This window comes from Acanthaster planci, linkage group LG05 (genome assembly GCF_054643075.1).
Source record: "Acanthaster planci isolate LZ-2023a linkage group LG05, COTS_SCS, whole genome shotgun sequence".
Lineage (NCBI taxonomy): Eukaryota > Metazoa > Echinodermata > Asteroidea > Valvatida > Acanthasteridae > Acanthaster > Acanthaster planci.
In genome coordinates, this window is record NC_141781.1 from 8,016,041 (window position 1) to 8,043,463 (window position 27,423).

Below are 27,423 nucleotides of genomic sequence, written 5' to 3' on the forward strand. Positions count from 1 at the left end.
ACAAGGTTTCCCCCTCTCTGGAAAAGGAGTTTAGAGGCATTTTGGGGTAGGGGTCATCTGTGGTAAAAGGAAGAGGAATAGTCAAGGAAACCTTTTACAAAAAGCCAGCTGAAAATCGTGTTCCTAGATGAAGAAAAATGAGTATTGTCACTGACTTTTCCTAACTTCACGAAAACAAAGGAATGTCCACAGTAGGTATGTAACGTAAACATGTGTGTGCATACAAATGTGATTTTGCCCGCGCAAGCAGTTTTCGGCGTATTTACTGGCATGCATTCAGACATAAAAAAGTCGTTGATGGCTAACTGGACGGTTCACTGGGTCTACAGGGAAAACACACTAAAACCCTTTTTCGTCCTGTTTTCCAATGCAAAACATACCCTATTTTACAGAAGTGCATTTTGTTAAGATGGTGAATGACCTTTCTGGGTCCATTATTTGACTGTGCCCAAAGTAACAAGTTTACAACCCCCAAGTTATAAGCGTACATGATGCAGAACAAATCAAACGACTGTTGGTAAAAAAAACTGTTGCGAAACCTGGCTGGCGGACACGTTCCACCGTACACCCAGACGCTCAAAGCATTTCTTTCCCGTCAGGTGCACCCTGCAGCAGGGTAGAGAGGTCCGAGTCTGCCATAGTACGTGCTGCTTTATTGGGGCTTGGGTCACTTGCATTCATGCTGGAGTTGTTGATGATTTTACGTCTGATTATTTTGTTCATCGATAGATGTGTATTCCTCTGCCCGGGCCTACACTTGGCAAGTATACAATGTATCAGTTGATCTAATGATATTTTTCCCGATTTGCTCCTTATTTATCTTTGTTATTTTGTATGAAATAAAATATGAGAGATGCCCCTGAAATCTCTCCGAAAAATTGTTTCGGCGTTCAGTTATCTACGTCTAAAGCTAGTTAATACTTTTTGAAATTTGGTTGTTTTAACCGTTTTTGGCCACGGCTTGAATCATTCAGGTCGCACCCAACTTGCGGGGCCTCGCCTTGCCCACTTGGTCGAAGAACAACTCCCGCGGGGAACTTAAGGAGAGTGAGAGGAAGCAGGTCGGGACGTAGTCTTGATGACAATTAGTCGTTAGCTTGTTGTGTTTTGTCGGTGCGACTCTAGAATATGAAAGTAACATATAACTTGTCGTTTTTCGACTTGGACCGCGAAAATGTGTGTGTATATGATTATGTACATGTACACCCCTACCGTGCGGACCGGCGTAAGTGGAGAACAAAACTGAATCAGTTAGCACCAAGTCTAGTCTAGCAGGTACCAAATACACGTTTATTTACTCGGCCTTATACAGAGTGGTACCACAGCGGGTGACTGTCAGTAGACTGGACCGTACAGTTTCATTCAGAGTCATTGATCGCCAATCACAGATAGATCACGATAGTCTCAATCTCTGTGGTTTAACCCCAACAGTCCTCAATTCTCCGAATTCAGTATGAGTGACCCCAGGGGCTTAGGTTTCTATACCCCCCCGTGCCCCAGCAGTTTTTAGCCAGGCCTTTACGACAGGCGTCCCTTGACGGTTTTCCATATTCGGTGGGCATTAGATAACTTTACATAACAACGACTTTTGAACCTCAGGTGAGGAAACCCCGGGCAGATCGGACTTTTGACATACAGAGGCTCTACTGACGTATTTTCTCACTCTGTTTGGAAATCCGACCATGAAGTGCATCCGCGTGATCGCCCCCGGGGAGCCCCTGGTCTTCCTCGAAGATGAGCCAATCCCAAAGGCCCCAGATGGCGGAGCCGTTGTAAAGGTATGGTGAATACGAATTTATAATGCTGACACAAGTACGACAACTGTCCATTGCTCTGTGATCAAATAATCACGCGGTTTTTTTTTAACTCCAGAGGCGGTTTCTCTTTGCATGGATGAATAGTTCCTTTATGCCCCGGGTACTCGTACAACTAGTCTTATTGTGTTCGTCGTCACGCTATATTCCCACGAACTATGAAATCCTTGTCATGCCGCGCTCCCTCGAACCCCAGTGTGACCGGCTCTTACTGAAAACATATTCTCCATGCAGTGAATGGGGTGATGAAGGTGACACGGTGCAACTTTGCCGCATGTAATCGAACTGAATCTTCTTCACTACTGTGCGAGGACTGCGGAGTTGAACCAACGCCATTCTGGATCCGAATCATTGCTTAATTTAAAAAAAAAGTCGATTCGCATCGCAGAAATTCACTCAAAAAATTGGGGTTTTACCACTTGCGTTATGGTCAGGGCGTTCGTCATCAGCCGTCCGTGAATTGATCCCGGCAATTTAGGCCAGGCAGGGTCAAAATCGCTCTTGCTTTGCATGCACTGCGCAGACGTTGCATGACTTGCCAGATAGCAAGCCGATTTCTGCAGTTATCGTGCAGTGCAAAAAGTAAAGGGCGAATAGTTATCTCATCCGGCCATTATGGGACGCGACGAACAACGGATTGTACAAGCGTCGGACGAATGCCCTCGCAATTTGCATACAGGTTTCGGGTGGTGCTAGTTATGATAGTAACCTCAGGTGACCGTTTAAATATATTTTTGCATTAGTCGGTAGGTTTACTTGTGCCATGCTTGCTGCCAGACCAGGTCACAAGTTATGTTTACACATGCGTAGAGCGCCCCGCTGAGCAAAGGATCAAAGTTCGGGACCAAGGAGCTTCATGATTGGACCATGGAGCTATAAGTGTTGATTCATTGAGCTATAAGAAGTGAAATTTGGTATAACTGGTGGGGTCTCCCACACCCGCTCGTGGCCTGTTGTCCCTTGTGCCCTCTCTCCAAATATCTGCTAACGGCAGTGTATATAACTGTGACCGAACCCACTTAGTGCCCCCTGAAGAGAATGAACCCCCGGTGACCCCCGCAAAATGTACCCTAGTAATATACGTACGCCACCGAACCCTGGCATTTTTGAGGACTGGTATTGTCTGGTTCCGCTCCTACCTCCATAATTGCAGCATAGTTATAGGTTCTCCGTCTATCAGGCGTGATATTCACAGTGATATGGCCGAAACTAGCTGCAGTCATACATGTATATAATATACATGTGTTCGAGCTGCTTAAAGACAGAGAGAGTTGCGACAACATCACATAATGGTTTGACAACATCACATAATTGTGTGACAACGTTACATATTTAATTGACAACATTGCATAATAGATTGCGGACATGATCGAACTACGTTCATCGGGTAACGTCATATTTTGCTACATTTGGCGTTCCATATGATTATGCGTCAATTGCGCGCAGTAGCCGCGTTCTGTGCTGCTACACAGATAATGAACAGCCATTTTGATTCTAAAGCTTGGTGATACTCTCTCTGAATACAACTCTGGTCCAAGGTTTGTTTTCCAGATTTATGGTGAGCACGTACAACAGTGTAATACATAACACATCTCTATCACTATCTTGATCTCATCTCGAAAGTTGTATACATTACGTAACTATGGAATTCCATATCTGCCGTCGCCCGTCGTCCGTCGCATTTTGCTTTTTGTTGTGTCCCAATTCTGCCATTTACCAGTTCCAAACATGCCATTTTCCGTCGTCCGTCGTGCGTCGCCCGTCGTGCGTCGCCCATCGAATGGGTTGCATAGGACCTGCAAAAGCCGGGGTTTAACAAATGACAATGTGATGATTCCATTCACTTCTAAAGATCTTTTCCGAATAAGGCAAGTACAAATCCCACCTGCAAAGCATATACTAGTCACATAATTAATTCCAATAATGCTAGATTACCCCTGCCCCTCGACAAGAAAATATCGCCTCTCTGAGAATTCAACCAAGTGTTTTTTTGGGAAAAACGTTTTCAGCAAAAATGTTCCGGCCAACTTATCCACAGTGTTATTCTAATTTGCATACTGTAAAAATGTGACGACTTGTTTTCATCAAATTCCAGGAAGAAATCTGCCAGCCGGTACAGATATTCCATCTTGTCCTCTCAATTTCACCTTGAAATCCAGAAATACTAGACGTGCTGTGGATAACAAATTGTTTATTAAATGTATTGTTAAGGGGTTTGGTTTAAGTTTCAGAAAATATGACGTGTTGGTTTTTGTGGGTGTGTATGCCATGGTGGATAGACCAATGAGAACAGGTTGTCCAGCACATCAGCATTATTTATGGGGCTTACAAGTAACGTTACTGTTTAAAAGACTTTAGTGAGCCAACCTGCAACTAAAGCCATGTCTAATTTAGAGTATACAGCAGATTTCATCATAGGTATACCCGCCCTCAAAATAATGTTGAATCAGTTCGTCTTTTATGAAATTATTGGGAATCAAACATTGTAAATAATCTATTATTTACATTCTGTGGGATATCGTGTAGGGACAGACAGAAATATCACATAGGCTATAGACCTAAAGTCTGGCTGTTAACGAGTAAAGTTACGTCTAGAGTAACTAAGTTATCGAGAAAAACAATCTACCCTAACAAAAGTCTATTTTGTTAATTTATTTATGTAACCAAAATGGTATTATTTCATATACACGTTACTTAGCCGATGCCAGGATGTTATTTCTTCTTTCAATTGGAGCTGGCGCAACTGCAAAAACGAATACATGTACATCTTCTAGTTCTATTGCTAGAATGAGAGTCAGGCATGGTGGATCGATCGAACAAGGACATGTACATGTGAAACGATCAAGGACCAAAGTTAAAAATGCCATTACGCAATCGTGACAAAAAAAACCACGGGCGACGGGCGACGCACGACGGGCGACGGGCGACGCACGACGGACGACGGCAGATATGGAATTCCATACGTAACGCATGATAAAATACAAGCAGAAACAACTTTTAGTTAAAATGTTGTGTCCGCTGACAGGTATTCCTTCCAAACAGGACAACATAAGGATACAAAAAACTTAGTGATCTGCTTTATTCCACAAACACTCTTACTGTATTTTGTGATTTTTTGTCTCTTTTCTTTGCCATGAGTTAAACGTAAAATTAACAAGTTTTTTTTCCCAAAAGTGCTTGATTATAAATTAGTTTGTGACTTACATTGGCACAAGTTGGAATATTAGGAATCTGTTGTTTTTAAGTTAATTATAAGAAACAGTTAAACGTTGAATCTTAATGCATTTCTTGAAATAATTTGTTGCATCTTCTTTTAAAATGGGCCAGTTGTATTCGATTGTTGTAAACATTTTTTGTAAAGATTTCCTACAGCGGGGTGTGCCATTCTGACATACACTTCTGGGAAGGGAGACGCGATATGGGTGGCGGCAAAATTGTGACATTTCTGGGTCGGCCAGGCTTCAACTATCCTTGCATCCCAGGTAAATGTGTATAAAATGGGCTTTTAAATAATTCAGTATGTTGTTACCCCAGTTCAGGTAATAGCGTTTGAACAATCCTGGATAGAAAAATTGTCCCATAATCTAAGCCTGTTTTGTCTGGCCAATCCACCATCCAAACTTGGGCCCTTTTTTCAACCTTGAGTCTTGTTTTCGTCTGAGCCGCAACCTCAGCCATCGAGGGATCCAAAATCAGCTTCAAGCGTTCACTGTTTGAATATGCTCCACACTGTGACCTCTCATCTCGACTAGTTTAAACTTACCACTGAAGATGGTCCTGCTATAGATAGTTCTTATCAACTTGGAACTGTGCAATACATGTACACCTGTACTTATAGCCTTAATTTGGCCGGTCGTAAAAGCCAACCTTTCCTTTCTTGAACAAAGTCTATATTTCTTTCTTAATAATTATAATTGATGCTATTTTGGTTGAATTTCTACTGCATTATCACAAGCAGGGAAATATCATCGACACCGCTTTGAAGTCTTTCATCCTTTCACAATCATGTGGAAAACAAACAAACACAATGTCATACGACTTATCTGGTTTGGAGTGAATCAGAGACTGGGGGCCCCCGACTCATTAGATCAGGAGTTGCATGTAGTAAAGATGGATTCTTTTTTGCCTTTGATACCAGGCCATGAAATAGCTGGCGTCCTATCCTCCCTGGGTGAAGGCGTCACAGACATCAGCAGGAATGGTTTGAAGTTGGGAGATCGCGTGGTTGTTTTCCCCTGGATCTTCTGCAATGCATGTGGCTTTTGCAAGGCAGATTACAACGTCCTGTGTGATGGACCTCCAACGCAACAGGTTTTCTATGGGACAACATATAACGGCGGGTGCGCATGAGTGAATACCTGTCAGATTAATCCATGCAGCATCCCTACAAAGTTTCAGTGACTTTACCCATTTTGGGGACGAATCCCTCCTTATGTCATGCTGTATAAGTGCACGGCAGAAAGAACGCATGATACAGACTATAATAGAGGTTGTACATGGCAGCCAGTTTTTTAAAGAGCTTTTGTTTCACAGCGATCGATGCACGTGAGAAGACCTTAATAAGCCATTTGCAAGTTAAATTTGAAGTTATTTGATTGCACATAAACATAACAATTTGAATTCCCCAGACTAAAGACACTGTTGCTATACCTCATGGTTCGGGGCAAGCTTTTGCTTAGCGACCACCATCTCTGGAATGGACTGGTTCCTTTGTGCCCTTCTTTTCCATTGAGAACAGTGTATTGTTGCAAGGCATCTCTTATGTAACTAAGGAAAAGCTTGCCCCGAGTCACGAGGTATAGCAACAGTGGCTTTAGTATGGAGAATTCCAATTGTTATGTTCACATGGAATTAAAGAACTCAGCGTACTCGATTTTATTCAAATTTAACTCGCAAAAGGCTTATTTGTACTATTCCTCCGTAACAAAAGCAGTTACTGGAGAGATGGCTTCCATGCATAACCTCAGAACCTCTGGTTACGGAAAGTACCTCGTGATTTACAAGCAAGGTAAACAGTGACGTCATACATGACGAAACTACCGATTGGCTAGACCGTGTTATCTCACGGCGGCATCTTTCGTAAAATCGCTCAGCTTTTCCAAACACAGCAGGTCATCGCTCTATCACGCGATCTGTCTTCTCTCTGTGTTAACAGTCCCATGGGAAACCACTTGTTTTTGACAGTTTCACTGCGCGGAATATCCTTTACCGCTCATGTAGACTCTTGGAAATGCATGCAGCTGTCGTAGACTTGTGCATAAGCATAGTAAAATTTGAAGTATTCAAAAGTGATGCGAAACAGAACTTGTCTTTGTGATAGATTGGGACGATTTGGGAAGCTTTCCTTGGAGATTGAGTGAAGTTGGATAAGTTTGTTCTTTAATCAAGGTTCTCTGATAATGTCTTAATGGGCCCTTCGAAGTACATGTATTTTGTTTTTCGATTTCCCCCCCTCAGATTAGCGCAGTATGTCTCTGTACCTAACATTCGGTATGTGGTTCCTCTATCGGCATCCATACCTCTCCCGGTGGCCTGTCTTCTCCCCTGCAGCGGGTTAACAGCTTTCCACGTCATAGAAGAAGCCCTTGAGTTTGTTAAAACCGTCACCAAAGTTAAAGGTAAGCGTTACTGCCAACAGCATCATGCCTAAGTTTTAATATATAAAGGGTGGACCTCCACTGTCTGTTGTAAGCACCTGGCAAGAAGACTAGATAAAACGAAACCCATCTTACAGTGCTGAATACAAGCTAATACATGCACAAATCAGGAAGAACAGAAGTGCAGGATAAGCAGTCAGCACCAAAGATCTTATAGCGCCGAAGGAGAAAGATGGATAACTCTGCCCAAAAAGTGTAATCACTATGGGCGCCTGCGGGGTTATGCACAGGCGCAGGCGCACTAGGGTCGTTTTTCAATACTCAACTTTGTCTCCGTCTCAGGCTTCGTGTAAGAAACCTCGATTGTGGGCCTGAAGTGTTTAACTTAAATTGAAATACTGAAATGTTTGGCTCTATCTTTAGCATCTTACTTGATGTTTTGTGGCACTATAAGACTTACTATTTACAATTATAACCTCAAAGTCAGGAAGTTAAAAAACAGTTGAAGCCTGAGACGGAGCCCAAGTCGAGTATTGGAAATTTAAAACGGCCTAGGTGTACATGCCTGCCGCGGCACCGGCGCAATAATGTGCATTGCGCAGGCGTATCGCTTGCTGAAATGGCGCCCATACGATTACAATGTTTTAATTACGTGTATTCACGGTAAAGTTCTCCATCTTGCGCCGCTACGTCTGCACAAACGAGAAGAGGATGTCCGCAGCGTCTTCGAATATTGGTTGTCAATCAAGATTGACCGTTCCCAGGTGACTGCATCAATGCAGTGTCAGCACGCGAAAAATTACGCACGTAACGTGTCATATGCAGGTCATATGCCGTTAAGGTTAAAGGTGATTTTGTAACGTGTGACATTCTGCCTCTCTCGACATGAATAAACTTTCCGTAACAATTATAAAGTCGAGATGGCGATGGGCGGCAAACCCACAACAAGGAGAAATTTCTGTGTCACCACGGAAGGAAACGTCCAACGGGAACAAAGGTCAAAATTTTGCCTTTTCCCGGGTTAAAACTTGATTAAGACAGTTTTGTTAGGTGCGTGTCAGTGGCTCTACAAATACAAAAGGGAAAGAACAGTGAAAATAAATACTGGTCTTCTCAAACGATCTTCTTAAACCAGAAGACCTGATGAGATTGGTAAAATTCAGTTTTGAATGTTCGTTTCTCTCTTCTGCAGGTTGTTGCTCTGTGATGGCGATTGGGGTGGGTGGGGTCGGCCAGTGGGGGGTTCGTTTAGCCAGGGCCCTTTTCCCGCCAGAAACACAAATCATATGTGCAGACGTCAAGGTTTGCTTTGTTATAATTTTGTCTTTCTAAGGTTGCCTCCCAACGTATTGGCTGCGGCTGACAATAACGCAGGCGTCTTTTAGAAGAGCATGCAGCCACTAACCAGTGGCGTAGCATAAATTGAGGAAAGGGGTACTTACCCCTCCCCCATTATGTAACAAGCGTCGTTTTCCCATATATATAACCTCCCTTTTCACGAGTTTTCTTGTTGCTCTTAAATAATAATGTTAGTAATTTAGTTGTTGAGAGAGTTCCACCTCTTGTCTATTTTGTACCGTCCGACTCGAACAGCACCGCCATTAAAGGTGGATGACAAGTGTCCTTGGCACAGCCAATTCATCAAAATGACGTTGCTACACCAATGCTAAATGGCACCCTTTTTGTTTTTCCCAGCTTCAGCCAATACTTCTGGACACAATCTCATTAAAAATGTATAGTAGTCCCTATCCTTCTTCGCTATGGGCCGCGAGCTGGACCAAGTGAGGGCGCTATTTCCCTTGCAACGGAGGCTCCTTTGCGCATTGCTGGGTCACAAACAACCAGGGAACGCAATGTTGCAGTCGCATCGCTACCAACAAAATGAATACTCCCGACCAACGCGGCTCTTTTCAACCGATGAGCGGGTGCTTCTGCTCGCGCACTTCGGCAACTGACTATACTTCCATGCTTGGTCTGGTATCTAGAATGGTTGCAAAAGTGTGCGATAGGAATACAGTAACTAGTGGACGGTATGGTGTACTATTAGGACCGCATTACGCAACGCGGTGAGCATTGTTACACAGCGTGGTGTAACAACACTCACGTCACCGTGCTGCATGCATAGAGTGGCCTTAATAGCACACCATACTTCAGTGCCCTTTCCAGAGAGTGTTTTTCACAGTCGATCAGTCAGGGAGAAGTTCACGTTGAATGCCGTTTAGCTTATTATGACAACTAAGAAAATGTGAACTGTTTCTGTCCAGATATAGAATTGCAATCAACCATAGTTACTTTCTGGCGTATCAGTTTATTTGTTTTGACTCCAATACTACAACCTGAATCGGTTTCGGACATCTACTTCATCTTCCAGCAAGAAGCGTTAGATGTGGTTACCAGTAATGTCCGCGATACTGTGCCGCTCCTCATGGATCGAGATCAACCCAGTGATAGCATCGCGCGGCAAGTCAAGACGGTTTCGCGCTCAGGACGCGGTGTGGATGTCATACTAGATTTCGTCGGTGCAACAAAAACGTTCGAAATCGGCAAGCTGTCCATGCAAATGGTAAAATCTTCAATTCTCTGTCGTAATATGGCGTACCAGTTTCAATGTATTTCTTAAGATTTGCGATAGATTTTAATGCCATTATCTGATCGGCAAACAAAATTCAATATGTCCGTTGCCGCTAAATCTTAGTCCTGTGCACACCTCTCGAAAGTTTTCAAGCAACGGTAATGAAACAAACCTTTTGATTGTCCAAGTTTTGCAACTTGATCATGATGCTGTTTCAAGTACACAGAGAACACGAAACAAAGCATCTAAAAAAGGTCTTCCTTGAAAAATGCTTTATTTGATGTTTGAAACACCTTGAGTATTGTACGGGAAAGTCACGGTGTTTTCAACCAGGTTTACATTCGCAGTTTTATACAAGCACTCCCCATTCGCCCACCTAAAGGGATTTAGGAGGAGGCTGGAAGCAGTGTGTGGGAGATGGACCATCTGAACCACACTGATAGATAATCGCTGGGGTACTGTTGGTTTGTCTCCGGTTACAGAGCAGTGCCCTTTGACACGAGTTCTGTCAAGGACTTAAGAGCTCCTTCCCCCCTCTTGAGGCCGGCTTTACAACTAGATTTGTGTTAGGAACAGAATCAAATCACAGCGCCAGAACGATTCTATTTATATGTACGTGTGCGTCGTGAGGGGATGGCAATGGGACACTTGCTCCCTAGAGGAAATATTTAAGAAAAAAGAGGAAAGTGGAGGAAACTCACCAGTTTTGCTGGGCGATATCTCAGAATTGGATCCTTCCATCGTTGATTTATTCATGCAATGGTTTGTCAGTTTTCTACTATTAGGTACGTTGCTCCCCGGTCAACTAATTTGTAATAAGGAATTAGTTTCCCACTGATTTTTTTTTTTGGTTTGTGGCACGATTGGACTTCCGCAGCTTCGTCTTAGGCATATGCGCTGTTAAAATATTGACCTGTCTCTCTGGTATCTCTCCCGTGCAGTGTGGCCAATACATCGTCACTGGACTCCTCGGTGGTGAGGTACGAATGCCGCTACCAGATGTAGTTTTGACTGGGGTCACCATCAAAGGCATCTTGATGGGCAGGCTCACTCAACTCAAGACACTGCTGGAACTCGTGGTCAAAATGCCGGTGATTACTCAGTTTTACTTGTTTCTCAGGTTCAGGACTCTCTGCGTACAGAGCTTTGATCAAGCCACCACAAGTCATCACAATCATCCAGTCTGGAGTCGCAAACCTATGGGGATATAAACACAGACCGACAGATTCCTGTATGGTTGGACGATCACTTTTCACAGAAATAATCTTCTAGTCACCTTTATCGATCTTGTCCAAAAAGTATCCTGTCAAGTGCTTATTCCTGTATTTGAGTGTGAATCTTTGAATTTACTTATTATTTAAAAGAATGAGTTATGCTGGGGACTTATTTTGAAACAGATAGATTGCGGACCCTAGTGGTTGGTTTCAATCGATGATGGTCCAGACGAGTAAAAAATCGCTTTACACGTGCTCTTTTCTGAATGTGACCCTTTCAAAACAAAATCCTTGTTACATTCGGACTCATACATTAACTGTGATATTTGTTGATTTCATCGAGAATTTTATGAAGCATCGTATATATCAGCAGATGGTGAAGGGCAACGCAGGTCAATCCTTAAATGGTACTTTTGGGGTGTGAAATAATTAGAGGGTGATTTTTATTTGGCCCAAACCCATATAGGTGACGGCACTTAAATTCTAATTGCCCACAAAACGTCACCCCGTCCCCCAACAATGTTGTTCATTGTCTCCCGGTCTATAGTTCCTGAACTACTCAAAATAAGCCATCGAGCTACGGGAGGCTTGTCAAATTAATCAACATTTCTGTTTCCCTTTCCTTCATCAGTCCATATATGACAACCTGACGTACAGCGTTCATCCACTTGAAGATGGCGTCCAAATCATGGAGAAACTGGCCAAGGGACAAGTGGTTGGACGGGCCATATTGAAATGTAACGATGATGGTGAATAGGTTATCCATAGAGTCATCTGGGCTTTTGAGTCAACGATATACGTCAAGACGAAGCTGTGTCGAGTCGAATCTCTGACAAGGTCTGCTTAATATAGTTAATAGCTTCGATTGATGTTATGGAAGGCTTTTAGCTCTTTTGATACACAAATCTGTCTTCGTCATAGCCAGGATTTACATGAAGATCTAGTTAATTTTAGCATTTCAGATAAAATGTCGTTGTACATGTACTTAATAGAATTCCCAAACTAGGGTGGAAACTCCAATTTTTCTAGGTTTCTTTCTTCTCTTCTAATATTGTAGAATTTAACACTACATTCAAGTTATATTGAGATGTTTATCAGTGTGATAGGATCTCATTTTTATCGATACCAATGGCCAACTCTAAATTGCAATCCAATGGTATCGATTCTCTATTCAATAACTGTTTCTTGTGACTTTTTCACCATTGATATACATGCATTAATTTTTCTACAGATTTTTACAAAACCATTTAATGCTATGATATCACTTTTCATAGTAAGTGCCTCCAAATCCCTGAATCTATCAAATTGATTTATACAATACGGATTGTAAATACATGTAAGCTCCAAAATAGCCAAAATTCCCCGCCCTGCTTTTACAGGTGTCCAAGTTTTTACGAGTGTTTCATTGTTTTGTCCAAGTTATGACATTATCAATGGTTTATCCAGGTTTGGGGTCGAGATGGGGGCAAAATGTGTTTTTTTTAAACCGATTGTGTTAAAACAGTTTCAAAATATTTTTTTCAAACCCGTAAAAGAATCGTCACACAAAGAAAGGTGGCAGTACCGTGTCTACAGTACATTGGTAAAGACGAAATGAGGAGCTCCAAGTCCAATGGACGCGGTTTAAACTGCAAGTGATATCACACTAACGAACCCAGTCAGTTTTGTATTAAAGAAAAATTCCTTTCGTGAAAATAAGTATACGCGTGCGAGTCTGCATGGGGACGCACTGATAGTGCAAACCCACAGATATAAAAAAATTCTTTATAAAAATATAAGAAATTCTTTTGATATCTACATATATATGGGTAGACCTCGCCCACAAATCCGAATGACCTCGGGGGCGAATAAACATGCTTTGTGGCCAACCCTTATAAAATGGAAAAGAAAACTGATCTTGTGACCATAATCTTGGATTTTCAGTGAATCACGCGAAGTCAGTCTGTTCCTTAGGGTCACTAGGTGGCGCTTTTCCCGTGGTTTTGCACGGTTTCCTATCGGCGAGTAATTAGTTTAGTGCAACCGCTGTGCCAGAGCAGCGAATAGAGAGAGTTGGGACGCAAGTGTCACTATTTTTGAAAACAAACTGCAGGTGTGTATGCTGGCCCTGGAGGGACATCACCAATCGTCAGTTTTCACGTCGTTTTGCGAAAACAATTTCAACTCGCTCTTTGGTCGCGAATATTGCCGTCAATATTAACGATTGGCGATGGCCCTCCAGGGTCACCATAGGTGCGAGTCCCTGCACACGAAAAGTTGGTATAACGGACAGCCATTTCGTTTCCAAAATGTAAAGCTGGCTCTCTACTTTCTCTATACATGTATGTATACAGCTCTGATAGTGCCCTTTTTACAGCGCCCTTACTGGATGGGAACAGAAACAGAACTGATTCTAGGAAAACTAAAAGCGCTCATTTAATTGTTGTATTGCAATTACTTAATGGTTGAATTATAACAGTTCAGTCATAAAATCCTACATTTTATGGTACATATTAGGCCTGTGCGCTGGCATGATTCGATCATTGGTGAACGCGTCTATGCCTCCATACTCTCAGTCCCTCGAGAGGCATAGACGTGCACTGATGACCTCTCTGCCCGGCGAGTCATGACATTGAACTAGGTTTGACAAATGGGCGGTACTTCTCTTTGTTAGCCATGTTCTGATTGGCTCTTACAAAGTGCACCACCGAAGTGTCGAGGCAGATGGCTTTGCGCATTGCGCTTTTTTTGGGGGGGGGGCGAGGCGGAGGGGGTTGTTTGTTTCACACAGATCTGGACATGATCAGTGATCCGTCGTTGGTTCACTGATACGGCTGATACCAAATCTCGCCTAATGGATGGAGTGAACCAGCATTGGGATCATTGATCGAGATGCAGGACTGTGCACGGCCCAAATCCTGTGAGATTGAATTGCTTACAGTAGGCCTATCTGCCGAGACAAAATTTCCCTCTCCGTTATTTGTCATACACCCTAAAAAATTCAGGTTTAAAACTTTGTTAATGCTTCACTGAAAAATGTTCGTACGCCCAGAAAGACAAAAGTTACATTTCAAAGCACGCAATACCTAGGAAACCCGAAAAGTACCACCCTTTGTTCCTTATCGGGTTTCAAAAGTCTGCACGCGGGAACAGGGAGCATTGATCGGCGCCATGTTACACCATCCATCCCCTTAAACGTAATTTTCAATTTTTGTTGTCTTCTTTCAAGGGCAAATGGGTACCCCTTTCATTTATGACAATGCAAATTTCCAATTTAGGAGCAGAAGTGTGACGTCTGAGGCACAATCCTCGTTGTTACAGATACTTCTGGACTCTAATTTGCCCGAATTGTGGACGTTTGTGGTAATAAATTTTGTTTATTTGGTACTTCGCTGGAAATATTTGCTTCAGTTTGTGGCAGTTTCTGGACGAGCAAATATTTTCAATAAGCAAATGTCGCGTTCACAGTGCCAACACACCCTTTACCATAAACCCTGTGTAAGAGCATCACAGCAACAGTGGCCTTCATTTGTGAGGAAAAGCGGGTAGAATATCTCAAATGTTAAAAAGTGGAAGTTGTGATGAGTGTAAAGAAGTGATATTAGGTAGTCTTTTCACACTTAAGAGAAGTAGAAAGTCGTACAAAGTCAAATTCACATTATGGCCTCTTTAAAAAGAGAAAAAGGAAACATAGCGTTTCAAGAGATTTTGGTTCAAGCTTGGCAGAGTCCTTAGGCTCCCTTTATGATTACTCTGGTGTATGTACCTTACTTTATATTGATACTAAAAAAAAGACAGCAATTCGAATCTCTGAAGTTCAAACCCTAATACAGTTAAAATGTCATCGAAAAAAAGAGCCCGAAAGAACTGACTTTCGTCTGTTTTCTAAAATGTGTACAAATCAGTAGTCTGATCGCATGACTTGTTGAATCGGAGACACATGCAGTTTGCATGTTGAACCGCTTACTGAAGAAGTGCCGGACTCCTGTTATGCGCGGGTCTGTTTCCACGTTCTTTTATGTATGTTATCAGCCTCGATGATGAGAATGTTGACAATACCAAAGAGTGGCTTGCACAAAACTAGGGCTTGACACACAACCCTCTTTGAACTTTGAGTTCGCACCACAAAGGCGCCACCTGCAGTGTTCCTTTTACTTCCATGAAGGTGCCTCTTTTCCAACGTTCATCACTGTCTTGGATACCAACAAAAAAGGGCGCTCCCATTGACCCAAGCGACCTGACGCTAATCTCCCATTGTCATGGGCAAAGACCAGGACCTCGTGGGTAGTCGACGAACTTTCGAAGCTTCCAAATATGGCAGGAACTAAGAAAACGCGCAGCAACCACAAATCACCGATTAATGAAACGGCAAAATCCACTTACAAAAGAAATTGCAGTTATTTTAAGCAACGCTCGACGAACGGTTGCCAACCAAACTCTTGCATGCATGCTCACTGCTATAGCGACCGATCCGGGTGAAACTGCGTGTTGTCACGTGGCCTGTTGACATCTTTTCACAGAACCCAAAAATAAGGAAGCCATTTTCACAGGTTTTAAGCAAATCTGAGTCCAATCCACTCTATATACACGGACTACAGTAAAGTGATAAATGTGCTGAACATAAATGGAGCCAGAGATTCTTTTGCGAGGAGGGTTATATGGAAGCATGAAAATCACCAATTACACCATAAAATCAATTTTGTCGTGTTGCTGTAACCAATCAGAATACGATGAGTCGCATAACCTCCCAGGGTTTAACTTTTGACACCTTGCTTGGAGGCAGACCCTGGGAATGACGCCCGAATGATGCTTTTACACTTTGCCCGCGCCCTCCACATGGGGCGCGTGGGAGTGATGCACAGTTTTGCAACGAGCAGTGAGTACGTGTAAACCTAAGCTCACAATCGTGGCAGATCTAGGCAGAACGACAGGGGCATTGGACAGTCCTCTCCCTACTGTCAGGAAGTTCGAAACTGCAACCATGAAGTGTATCCGTGTGAACACGCCCGGGGAGCCGCTGGTCTTCGTGAACGATGAGCCAATCCCAAAAGCTCCTGACGATGGGGCAGTTGTGAAGGTATGGTTCACGTCGGTAATAATTGTAGGAAAAAACAACGTGGACACACAACAAAGAGAAAAACATTGACGTATCTAGCTGGGGGTACGAGGGGACAACTCCCCCTCCCCCATACTTGCTATTTTTATTGTAAGCACCAGTATTTTAAAGACAATGCGTTTAAGCAACTTTGGGAGAATGCTTTCACGGATGAGAAATTGGACAACCGTTTCAGAACGTTCCTCGTTCTAGTTCTACCTATGCCCATCTGGAATCCGTGTACGAAAAAAAATCTCTGTGGTGGGAATTTAAAGTTCAAAAGGGGTACATGTGGGTCGTGTCAATACTAAAAATTGGGAAAGCGTGAACAGTGTGTAGTGCGCACAGGCAGAAAGAGACTGGCGCATACAACGATCAGTTTCTCGCGCTCTCACTTAATGTTTTCCCATATGCACGTAAATATGTATGTGTTCAGTCTCCATTTCAGGGCATATTCTCAAGTAATACGATCAGATTAGTGATGATGTCAGTTGATTATGCGATTTCACTATATTTGACCAGCCCCAATATCCAGGGACGGGTAAATGTTCTGTACGTCATGTGATACACCAGCGTTCCCCAGGTCACCAACTATAATTCTTATTGTTATAGGCCTACCTCAGATTTTGATAGGACCTACTCTTTGCAGACCCTGTGAACAGTTTTCACTGTGCCTTTTGGAAAATACGACCTTATAGTCAAAGAAAACCGTCAAATTTGGTTTTGCTATTTCAAAAGGTATTTTGGTGCTCTTTGATTTCTATGCAAATTTCCAAACAAGCAAAACTTTGTCATTATTGAGAGGAAACCCCAGTTGTGCAATAAATTGGACGTAAAAACTGCGGCAAGTTTTGATATTATTCTGTCTTACGCTTTCTTTTCTTGGAAATTACTCACTATGGAAGTGCAAAGCAATGTGGATTTTCTCCAAAATGTTTTCAATGAGCAAATTTTGGGTTCACAATTTGAACAGAAAACCTGCCTCGAGCAGAAGCGCTCCCTCATCAGTTAAAAAGAGCCGCGTTGGACGGGAATGTTCAATTTGTTGGTAACGATGCGACCATGCTACGCGCGCATTTCACAGTCGTTCGTGAACCTTTGAAGTTCAGTTCTGAGCAAATGAGCCTCCGTTGCTGAGAAAATATTAACGCATTGCACGGACCCTTTAGGCTATCACCCTCAAGGTTCACTGCTGAGCCAAGAGCTTGCTTGAAGAAGACCCTGGGAACAACGCAGGAATGCTGCTTCCGTAGTTGGCCCTTACCCTATTCAAGGGCAGCTGCAGTATGAGACGATCGCTATTGTTGAGGGCGAAAGAGCAAACCTTGTTTCGTAACCATGGCTGATCAAGACACCTTCACTTGAAATGCAGACATAGGCCCCGAATTTTAAATTTTAGTAAGCCTCTGGTCCATTGCATTCGATTAACTTGTGTAAATGTGTAACTAAAGGGTTACACCAGTCCATTCAATTTAACCATCACGTTATACCCAGGCTAGCCCCGAGCGTTGTAGCCAGCTTGTGAGCGGGTCTATGGTAGCTGCCTGAGACGCACACTCTGCGGAGTATGAAGGTAGCTAATTATTTACAAAATAAATTGTGAGAGCCATTACAGATGTATTATTAATCTGATAATAAATTGGCTTATTCCTTTGATGCGGCTCAGGCTGGTTACCTCCCCTGGCAGACAACAAAACGTTTGCATGATTGTATTTAAAGGGCCCTGCAGTTATGTTAGTGCGGTTCTCGCAGACTAAATACTCTCCACTGAGCTTAGAGGTACATGTACTTTCATGTAAATTTCTTATGCTAATGCGAATTTGCATATTTTGGACAAAGGTATATGTCGGGCCCAAGCCAGTGGTACAACTGTTTATGCATTTAATGTGTGACTTGTACTTAGATATTTCGTTATTGTTCCAGTTCATGACAGTAGCGAGCAAATCCTTTTCACAAATATTCCCTGTGAGCAAATTTTGGGTTCCTGGTTTGAACAGAACCCCCCCATGATCACCCTGTAATGACGTCACAACAATAGAGCCCTCACAAGTTCTCTGGAAACACACGGAAACGTATAAAATTTAACATTTCAGTGCAGAAAAGAGATGTCACCTCAGTTGTTCCTATACATTTAAAAAGAATAGAAAGTTGCAGAAAACATGTTCGGATGAAGGATACTTTTAATAAAAAACAAACCAATTTCAAAGTGTTATGATATATAACCTTGGACTTTACGTTCCTCGCAATAGCCAGGCGAAAACAAGCGAGAATCACTTGACTTGTCTCATTTTGTGGCTTCCGCCTGTGAGTAAATCCTGCCCGGGTACAAGCTCAAGGAAACTAATCGAATGCGCCCACGTCCACACCGTCTTGGGCCAGGAAGTATCCCAAGAAGCCGCCTTGTTGGTATGGTCGTACTTCTGCCTGACAATAATAAAACAGGTCCCAAAAGTTCCAGACGACGGACTCTCGAAGGTATCAGGGACTAGGTAATTGGACGAAAACCAACTCTATGGAGGAAAAAAACCAACTCCACAGTTGGTCCCTTTAAAGTGCGAAAAACCTCTCTGTGACGCGAATTCAAAGTTCAACGGGGGCTATGTATATCAAGTCCTGGCTGGGGTCAGGCCCTTTGAAAACTAACACGCGGGAGTCTCCTGAACATAACAGTGCGCAGAAATAGGCTTGCACACTTCAATAAATGCTTTACGTGTATGTACATGTATATTATAACTGTGGATATGTGCTTAAATCTGTTTTCAGTTTTGTTTCCTCGACGAGTCACGCGATCAGGCCTGTGGTAATATTCTGTCTACCAATAACAAAAATGGAAGTGTATTATAAAGCCCTGTTTCCATATTAATGTTCGCAACGAACGGAAACTTGCTTTTTGAAGGAGCCCCCCCCCAAATAGAAACCGTTTTCCTCTTATAACTTTGAACACGAAATACCTGGTTCCTCTTTGAGGGGGGCGGGGACGGCCTCGTTGGTCCTCTGGATCCCGTATCCTTGCTTGAATTGAGTCCTCAAACTGTGTTGGTGAAACATTCAGGATAATAGTTGTGATCATGATGAGTAATGTGATTTGTCGTATATTACTTTCAATATGTCACGTAGTCTGAATAAACCTGAAGGATTTTCATTGCTCTTTTCATGTTAAGTCATAGGTCTCTTAGGATGCCGAGTCCCAGCGATATGCACTGTGTTTCTGGTAATTGAGTCAAATATTGCTCTGATACAATTAGCCAAGATGAATGGAATCGTTAATTCGAAATCTATAGTGTCTAACGACACAAATAGTATATAGTAATAGTACGACTTTGTATAGTTCCCCTGAATGTAGAAAACGTGGACTTTTCGCTGTATGCCACACTTTAAAGTCAAGATATGTTCAATTCATTTCAACTTTGAACATTTTGAGCTTGTTTTCAAAACAATTCTTTTAAAGCGTATTCATTTTTTATATTCTCAATACTAAGATCGCCTACGCTGGAGTGTGCCACACTGATGTACACGTCTGGGAGGGTGGAGAAGGAGCAAAGTGTCTTGAGCTACTTGGCTGCAAGTATCCCGTCGTCCCAGGTGAATATCTAGGGACGAGAGTGAGCTGTATCAAGAATATAGTTTACCCGCAATCTGCAGGACTTTGCATCAATAATCTGATTGTGAGGGCAGTTCAAAAGACCACCATTTTGCCAACAACTTGCCGATTTTCCCCGGTAAAGGTCTACACACAATGCATCCTTAGTGCCAAGGAGAACTGACCTGTGTTGACAAATGGTCGTCACTCAAACATGCCCCGAATTGAAAATTAATCCAATCTGAACCTATTTCGTTGGCCAAGCCGCCACCAAAACCGGGAGTTAAGTTAAAACCTTGGCCATTTCCAATACTCGACTTCGTTCTACGTCTCAGGCTTTGTGCATTCACAGCTTCAGAGTCAGTTTCAAACGTTTGCTGTCGGAACCAGTGGAAAACAGCCCACACTAGTCTCGCACGAGATGATTTGAAATTTCTGCAACGGAAAAAGTTATTGGCTCTGTCAAAGTACCCCCTCAACGGCAACGAAGAGAGAGGCTGGTGGTAGACTGGTTCACTGCTGTACCAATAATATTGACGACAAGCAGCTACCGTCATTCTAAGACGCCCCTCTACTTTTAAGTGCAGCACCCATACGTCAGTTAGGTTCTAAATAGCCAGCGTGATCAGGGTTGAGCATAGTGGGGATCGAGTACGCACTGAATGATCAGGTCCCCCTGTCAAGGCAGGAGACGTAGCTGAGGGTTTCATCCTCGATGCGGAGATTTATTATTGTGGCCCTCTTGCACACCAGGCTCACCAATAACTGACTTGGATTCACTGTTAAATTTCTCCATGAAAATTTTGATTAATTGAAATGTCATTGACACTGCATCTGCTTATGTAACCCCATCCCCCCCAAAAAAGGAAAACGAAAATTAAACCAAATTAAATCGTCCCATCAAATCAAAATTCCTCATTCGGGAACATAAGAACACGAACTTTGATCGGATTTTAATCGCGTATAAAAACTATTGCATTGGTCAAAAAGATGAGGTGATTTGACAGGGGAGCCATGCAGCATTGTACACGTATAATGCAAATTTACCGTTTTCTTGCTATCGGTTCCAGGACATGAAATAGCCGGCATTCTTTTCTCCGTGGGCGAGAGCGCCGCCAAGAACATCAGCGCGAGTGGGTTGAAGCTGGGAGATCGTGTGATTGTCTTTCCGTGGATCTTCTGTGGTGAATGCGGCCCTTGTAAAGCCGATCACAGCGTCTTCTGTAATGGCCCTATATCGGAAGTTAAATCCATTGGTCTGTCACATAATGGCGGGTACGCAAAGAGAAGTTACTTGTCGAATTCAGCCCCTGCCTCCACCCCGAATGGAAGTACCATTGAGGGTGACGTTCTAACCGACCGATCTATTAAGCCCCGCCCCATTTTTTTTTACCAGTCACAGCTTGATGTACATGTATGTCCAACATGCGTGCACCCGCGTATTATGAGCGCTGCTGGAACCTGTAGCACCGGAGAAGAACACGCGCTACCCGCTCAAGTGCGAAGTGCGCAGGGTTTACATGTATTACTGGATCGGTCTTTTCCTTCATCTTCGTGTGCGGCGTGATCCTATGTGATTCCTCATGTACTGCCTGTCAAGAACAAGGTACCTCGCTACTACAGGTGTTATATTAATCAGCACAGATGGCTAAATACGCTACCTCATCTACTAAACTCCATGATTCCAAAAGTGCAACATGGATTACACTGTACCATTACGATCCCTTTGTTTCTTCAGCAGCCACGTACATGAACTTGTTGGGATCAATAGCAGCACTGGCTGCTTTAGGCATAGAGTGCTTAATGATATTATCATTCCTATAAAATGAAACGAGGCACGTGGCAGGAAGCTTGAGCGGCTCATGTTTTAGGCGAGGCCAGTTTGGACAAATTTCGTTAAATTTTGATAGACTTTTCAGTTGCTTTAGAGTGATTTTCTCTGGTTGAAGTCTTAGTAGTATTTTTATTCCATGATTACTCTCCAGATTTGAGCAGTATGTCGCCGTGCCTGAGCTGCGGTACGTGGTCCCTGTGCCTGACTCCATACCTTTCCCGGTGGCCAGTCTTCTCCCCTGCAGTGGAATAACTGGTTACCATGCAGTCGAGGTAGCCGTCGGCTTGGTTAAAACCATCACCGAGACCAAAGGTAGACCATATACTTGCCAGCAGTGGTTTGACCAAGGGCCAATTTTTCATAGTAAACATTATCACTGGGAATAAGCATTCACAAGGTTAGTTAGAGAATTCCAATAATGTAAAGCCCCTATTTCTCCCAATTCTAAGGGGTGGGGGGTGGGGCGGGACTTAAGGTCGGGGTGGGGGAGATGGCAAATGCCTGGAGCGGGGGAGGGCCCATCCTCCCGAGTTGCCAGTAAAAACATATGGGCGTTTATGTTGGAGTGCGGCCACTGTCTTATCCTTCCACACAACCAACACACACGAAATCTAAAGGGGAATTTGACTGAGAAGTGTACCAACGTCACGACAATAATTATGGTAAAGAAACCCTTAAACCCCAAATAACCTCACCAAAATTGTTTTCATTGACTAAAACGACCATTTGCAGGGAATGTGTTGGTTTACATCATACTCAAACAAAATCTTGCTGAGCAATTGTTATGTTTTAAATAGAATTTACAGATTTTTAACACTTAAATTAACAAATGAATGCGATTTCGTTGCAGGTCTTTTCTCTATAAAGGAGACGGTGACCAGACCAGATTTAATACATCTTGGACGTGAAACGTTTGCTTGTTTCTGCAGGTGGTTGTTCTGTCTTGGCGATTGGAGCAGGTGGAGTTGGCCAGTGGGGAATTCGCTTAGCTAGGGCTATGTACCCTCCAGAAACACAAATCATTTGCGCAGAAATCAAGGTTAGCTTCACCATTAGTCTTTCGAAAGATTGCTTCCTGTCCCAAAATTCTGGCTGCAGCCGGCTGCAGCGAATGCTGCCGCAACTGGTCGGTCCCATCGATGCATGTATCATTGCTTGTCGTAATTAAGACTTTCGTATTCAACCAATTTAAGCAACGACTTGATGTTGCGGCTTCAGTTTCATGATACCATATGAGCTATGTCCTCAGGCTTTATAAATATAGCTTTGTTACTATGATACGAGAGGTATGGAATAGCTTTATTTGGTGCCAACTGTGGACTTTTGTAACTTGGCGAAGAAGAAACTCAGAAAACGTCCCAGATTTATGTCAGCAAATTAATTCACAGGTACATTTACTCCTTTAGCTGAAACAGATTTTCCTTTCTATGACTCTGATCCCGGAACTAAACTTGTGTACACTCAAACTATGTCTAGTGATCGTTCTCCAAGCTTGTAAAGATGATTATTGGCGGTAGCATGCATGATTAGCATTTTCTGTAATTTGAACGACATTAACGTGGCGATTTGCTTGTCGAATTTTATCTTCGAGGGATATTAATTAAGCAAGACAGTACAAAATGTGTAAGCTTCACAGCACAACTATAATGTAGCACGTAGGACAGGGCACCTTGGTGTGATGACAACACATCACACGCGCTAATTAGACACACAGGCAAATACATAGGTTAGGTGTCAAAATAGTACTCAACGAACGTACGTGATCTGAGGTTTAGAACTGGATGACGGAATTTGAAGAGTCACTCAGCTTCACTTCCGGGATAGGAGTATATTGTGCGACGGGCATTTTACTCGGTGTTGTGGTTGACACCGTAACGAGGCCTTTCACAAGAACAGACACAGGGGACGAGGTGAAAGTTTGACGATGGTATTTGTGACATAGAGTCAGACTGGACGCCTTTTGATGGTTTTATGTGGTCGTGTGATGGTCCTCGGGGTGTTGTTTATACATAACACAGATGGATTTTATGTTCCTCTTCTGACGACGTTATCCACTTTTCTAACATTGCAAAGCCACTACAGCGTGGTAACTAAGGCTGCAGATCACAGTGTCCGTTGCTCGAGATCTTGGTAAGAATAAATTCGTATGTACTTTTACTTTTACACTTTTGTTCTTTTGTAAGTTTCACCATTGAAACTCTCCATGGAATTATTTTCTTGGTCTGAGTAACTTTGGGGATGTTTCGTATCCTAGCAAGAAGCGTTAGATGGGGTTATTAGTAGTGTCCGCGATACCGTGCCGTTGCTCATGGGTCGAGACCAGCCCAGTGACAGCATCGCACAGCAAGTCAAGGCGGCTTCCCGCACCGGCAACGGCGTGAACCTCGTGCTGGATTTCGTCGGTGTAACAAAGACGTTTGATGTCGCCATGAAGTCCCTGCAAACGGTACGCAATGCAGCTTTCATTTTATAAGTTTGGGATGGCCGGAAATTTCAGCATTGTTAATTGGGGACAAAATACCGGCATGCGGGGGCGTATATTTATGATGTCCATGCGTGATTGCATCAGTTTCCAGGTATGAAACGAGGCAGGATCATTCTCAAAATTCAGGTTTCTTTGCAGAAACAGAACAGGCTTTTATGGTAAATGCAGTGGAGAAATATATTCTATAACAGGGATTACATCGCAAGACTTTGTAATACAAAAAATTTCAAAGACGCGTCTGCAGTGTACGTACAAAGGACCATCCTCTGTAAGATCTTTAGATATCATAATTGTTGCTGATTTGTAGTTAATTGGCTTTTTGGGTATTGAAAGTGGAAGACTAAAGTTGCGATTCAAGTCCCCAGATGTAGCCTTTCCACTTCTCTTTTGAAAAAAATCTATCTTTGGCTGAGTAAGGGAGACGTCACGAAGCGGCAAGTATTCCAACATAACCGTCTTCTCTTCAGTGAAACTGCAGAACTGTTTACGGTGCATTTATGTGTCCAATGCATTGCGTTGGTCTGAGGGGATGCTGCCTTTTCATGCATGGATTGCATCTAATTGCATTAATTATCTCTCCTGTATACAGAAAGGGCAATACGTTGTCACTGGACTGCTCGGGGGTGAGGCACGGTTTTCTCTGCCCGATTTGGTGATGACTGCAAACGGTGTGAAGGGTGTCTTAGTAGGCAGCCTCACCCAGCAGAAGAGACTGGTGGACCTCGTCGTGAAAATGCCGGTGATTAATATTAATCTCACCTCTTTCCCTGTTAAAAGTATACTTCTGGGGTCACGACACCGGATCGGGGCGGGTCGCCTACAAGCAATGTAAATCGAACCTTCGTAGGATGCTTCTTAGTGGGCTTCCGAGTGCGCAACCAATGACATCGTTTACCTCTAGGGAGCTGTATTGGGTTGTGAAATTAATCAACATTTTCTCTCCGCTCTTTTTTCACCAGTCCATATACGAAAACCTGAAGTACAGCGTTCATCCAATGGAAGAAGGTATCCAAATCATGGAGAAATTGGCTCGGGGGGAGGTGGTCGGACGGGCCATACTTAAGTGTAACGATGATTAGCGGCCTTGGAAACGGTGTGGAAACTAAGATAAGATGGAATCGAAGTCCTTTAAGTCCTAAATCCTTAGTGACGCATCCATAGGCTATGTTTTCCCAGACTGCCTGATCGGTCTTCTAAATACTAATCATGTATAATTATGAAAACTGATTTGTATTCTTTAGGTATGCAAAGATGCAGGTTTGCAAGTAATATCTAGTTGATGAGTACGTAGGGGGTAAGGCGTTTTTGTATTCAAAACACACTTTGAAAATGCCATTCAGGAAAACCATTTTTTGTTAAAATAAGGCAGTATTTCAAGTCTTATCAGTTTACGCTTTTTGTGATGATTTAAGAGCTTGGCAGTTTTGAATACATCATGACAGTTTTCCGTTTATCTGCGTGGCTGAGGTGCCGATTTTCTTTTGGGGGGGCAGGCACAGGGTTGCAGGGATGCTAAGTCGTCTGTGGCAGGGGAAACTGGGAAGGGTAACAGAAAACATAGTTTGACCAGGACCACTGGAACGATGGCTTTAATTCTTGAGTGCATTGCATCTGTGGCTACAGTCTTTGTTTGGGGTCCATTGTTTGCGCTTTATGTGATGATATGGTAAAATTTTCGCTGTTTTGGCAAACTAACATATTTTATTAAAAAGCAGTTATTCTTTTAAAAGCTATGTACCAGCCAACTTCTGAGTTTGCCTTGCTTTATGTTAAATGACTGTAATTCAAATTGGTTAAGTACATATAGTTTGCTCTTATAGTCTTCAACAAGTTAGCCCTTAGTTGTGCTTGAAAGGTGTTTCGCGCTTGATGTTTGATTCGCTGTAATTGTAATATTTGATGTTTGATGTTTTTTAATATTCTTTAATTTGTTCCATTTTACTTTGCCGCATATGTTATCCTCATTATGGTTAACTGGAAATTCTCTTTTTTTCTGTATTCGGTTATTTAAACTGGGGTGTGTTTTGATTTAGTATAACTTTCTTTGAAGATTGTGTTTTGTTTTTCTTACTTCCATCTGGTTTCCTTGTTCAGTCGGTTTATTTTTATTCTTTCTTTTGAAAGTTTGATGATTGCTTTTGGTTATAATAATAATAATAACAAGCACTTGTAAAGCTCCATCTATCTAGCAAACCATTCCGAGATGCTGTATTATCATTATCCCTGCACATTGGGCTCACACATCATCTGAACATTCCTGAAACCATCTCAGCTCCCTGGGGAGTATACTAGCCTGGTGCTGCCATTCTGGCGCAAACGGTTAAACTACCATATCTGCCCTCACAGGTTATACCTGAATAGCTACCATGTTTACTAGTACAAATATATGGTCTTGGTCATTTGAGCACGGTCATCAAAGTTTTTGGAAGTCATCAGTAACTGACATCTTAAATAATGTTGAATACTGCATTGGACATTTGGTCAATTCTTTGATGGAGTCCCTCATTACCTTGTGTAGGCATTTCCGTCATATTGTTCATTTAGAAAACTTTTGTGATAGTTTTCCGTGAAATAAATGTGTTGCAGTGGAAATCTGAACAACTGATCTCGCCATCCCCACGATTATTTTGTGACTGCTCCCTTCAAGCTTCTGAAGACTGAGGGGTTTCTGCAGACCCATCCCGCGTTAAGTCTTTACTTTTACACTGTTTTCTTTGGCAAATTAAGACCAAGCTGGGGGGGGGACATTGTCCCCACGTTGTTGTTCCCACAAATATGGGCGGATGGGGGCTGTAGCTTATTACATAAGCAAACGGACTGTCCAAACTTTTTATCTTAACTCGCTCTGTTTACTTCTCCACTTCCACTTGATGCTATAGCCACTGTCCTAAGGTATAATGCCGTCTAACATTGTAGCGGTTAATTTATATGAAGGGTTTTGCCCTTACCCAAGGTATATATATTGATAAACACTGTATGCGGTACTGAGCATACAGTACCGCATACAGTGTTTATCAATATATATACTGTCGAATTCCCCTCAGGTCATCGATGATAACTGTCTGGAAGACTCACGAATTGTTTGTATCCATCGGTTTCATTTCTTCAAGATCGATAGCCATTCGTCTGAAATGCGGTTCGTTTTTCATGCGGATTCAAATTTCCGTACTGAGTCCGTTATGACCGGACAGCGGTCAAAAATAAGATACGCCATACACACCTGGGGGCGAGTGCGTTTCGGTACGAGTTAACT

At 42.8% G+C, this 27,423-nt stretch overlaps 2 protein-coding genes and 1 long non-coding RNA gene across 7 annotated transcripts; 2 read left to right on the top strand and 1 right to left on the bottom strand.

Moving 5' to 3' along the window:
• Nucleotides 1-600: 600 nt before the first annotated feature.
• LOC110988265 (uncharacterized) lies at nt 601-15,001 on the top strand. 4 transcript variants are annotated; one of them, XM_087136777.1, is made up of 10 exons: nt 602-760; nt 975-1,061; nt 1,600-1,778; nt 5,176-5,296; nt 5,953-6,154; nt 7,272-7,432; nt 8,604-8,713; nt 9,783-9,974; nt 10,925-11,074; nt 11,829-14,994. In XM_087136777.1, the coding sequence occupies exons 3-10, from the start codon at nt 1,683-1,685 to the stop codon at nt 11,952-11,954; spliced, it is 1,158 nt and encodes a 385-aa protein (XP_086992903.1). In that variant the 5' UTR covers nt 602-760; nt 975-1,061; nt 1,600-1,682; the 3' UTR covers nt 11,955-14,994. The 4 variants fall into 4 exon arrangements, with proteins under 4 accessions (XP_086992905.1, XP_086992903.1, XP_086992904.1 ...); XM_087136779.1 differs by lacking the exon at nt 9,783-9,974 and having other exon boundaries at nt 601-760; nt 11,829-15,001; XM_087136778.1 differs by lacking the exon at nt 975-1,061.
• Nucleotides 10,711-19,302, bottom strand: LOC147799049 (uncharacterized). Of its 2 annotated transcripts, none has more exons than XR_015425218.1 (2): nt 19,223-19,302; nt 10,711-11,180 (listed from the first exon to the last, which is right to left on the bottom strand). It is a non-coding gene; the product is annotated as an uncharacterized LOC147799049 (long non-coding RNA). The 2 variants fall into 2 exon arrangements; XR_015425217.1 differs by lacking the exon at nt 10,711-11,180 and adding an exon at nt 16,325-18,695.
• LOC110988280 (uncharacterized) lies at nt 16,012-26,771 on the top strand. Its single transcript, XM_022251643.2, has 8 exons — nt 16,012-16,253; nt 19,751-19,853; nt 20,922-21,126; nt 21,837-21,997; nt 22,615-22,724; nt 23,940-24,131; nt 24,760-24,909; nt 25,130-26,771. Exons 1-8 carry the CDS (start codon nt 16,158-16,160, stop codon nt 25,247-25,249), a joined length of 1,137 nt encoding a protein of 378 aa, XP_022107335.1. The 5' UTR covers nt 16,012-16,157; the 3' UTR covers nt 25,250-26,771.
• The last annotated feature ends 652 nt before the right edge of the window (nt 26,772-27,423 follow it).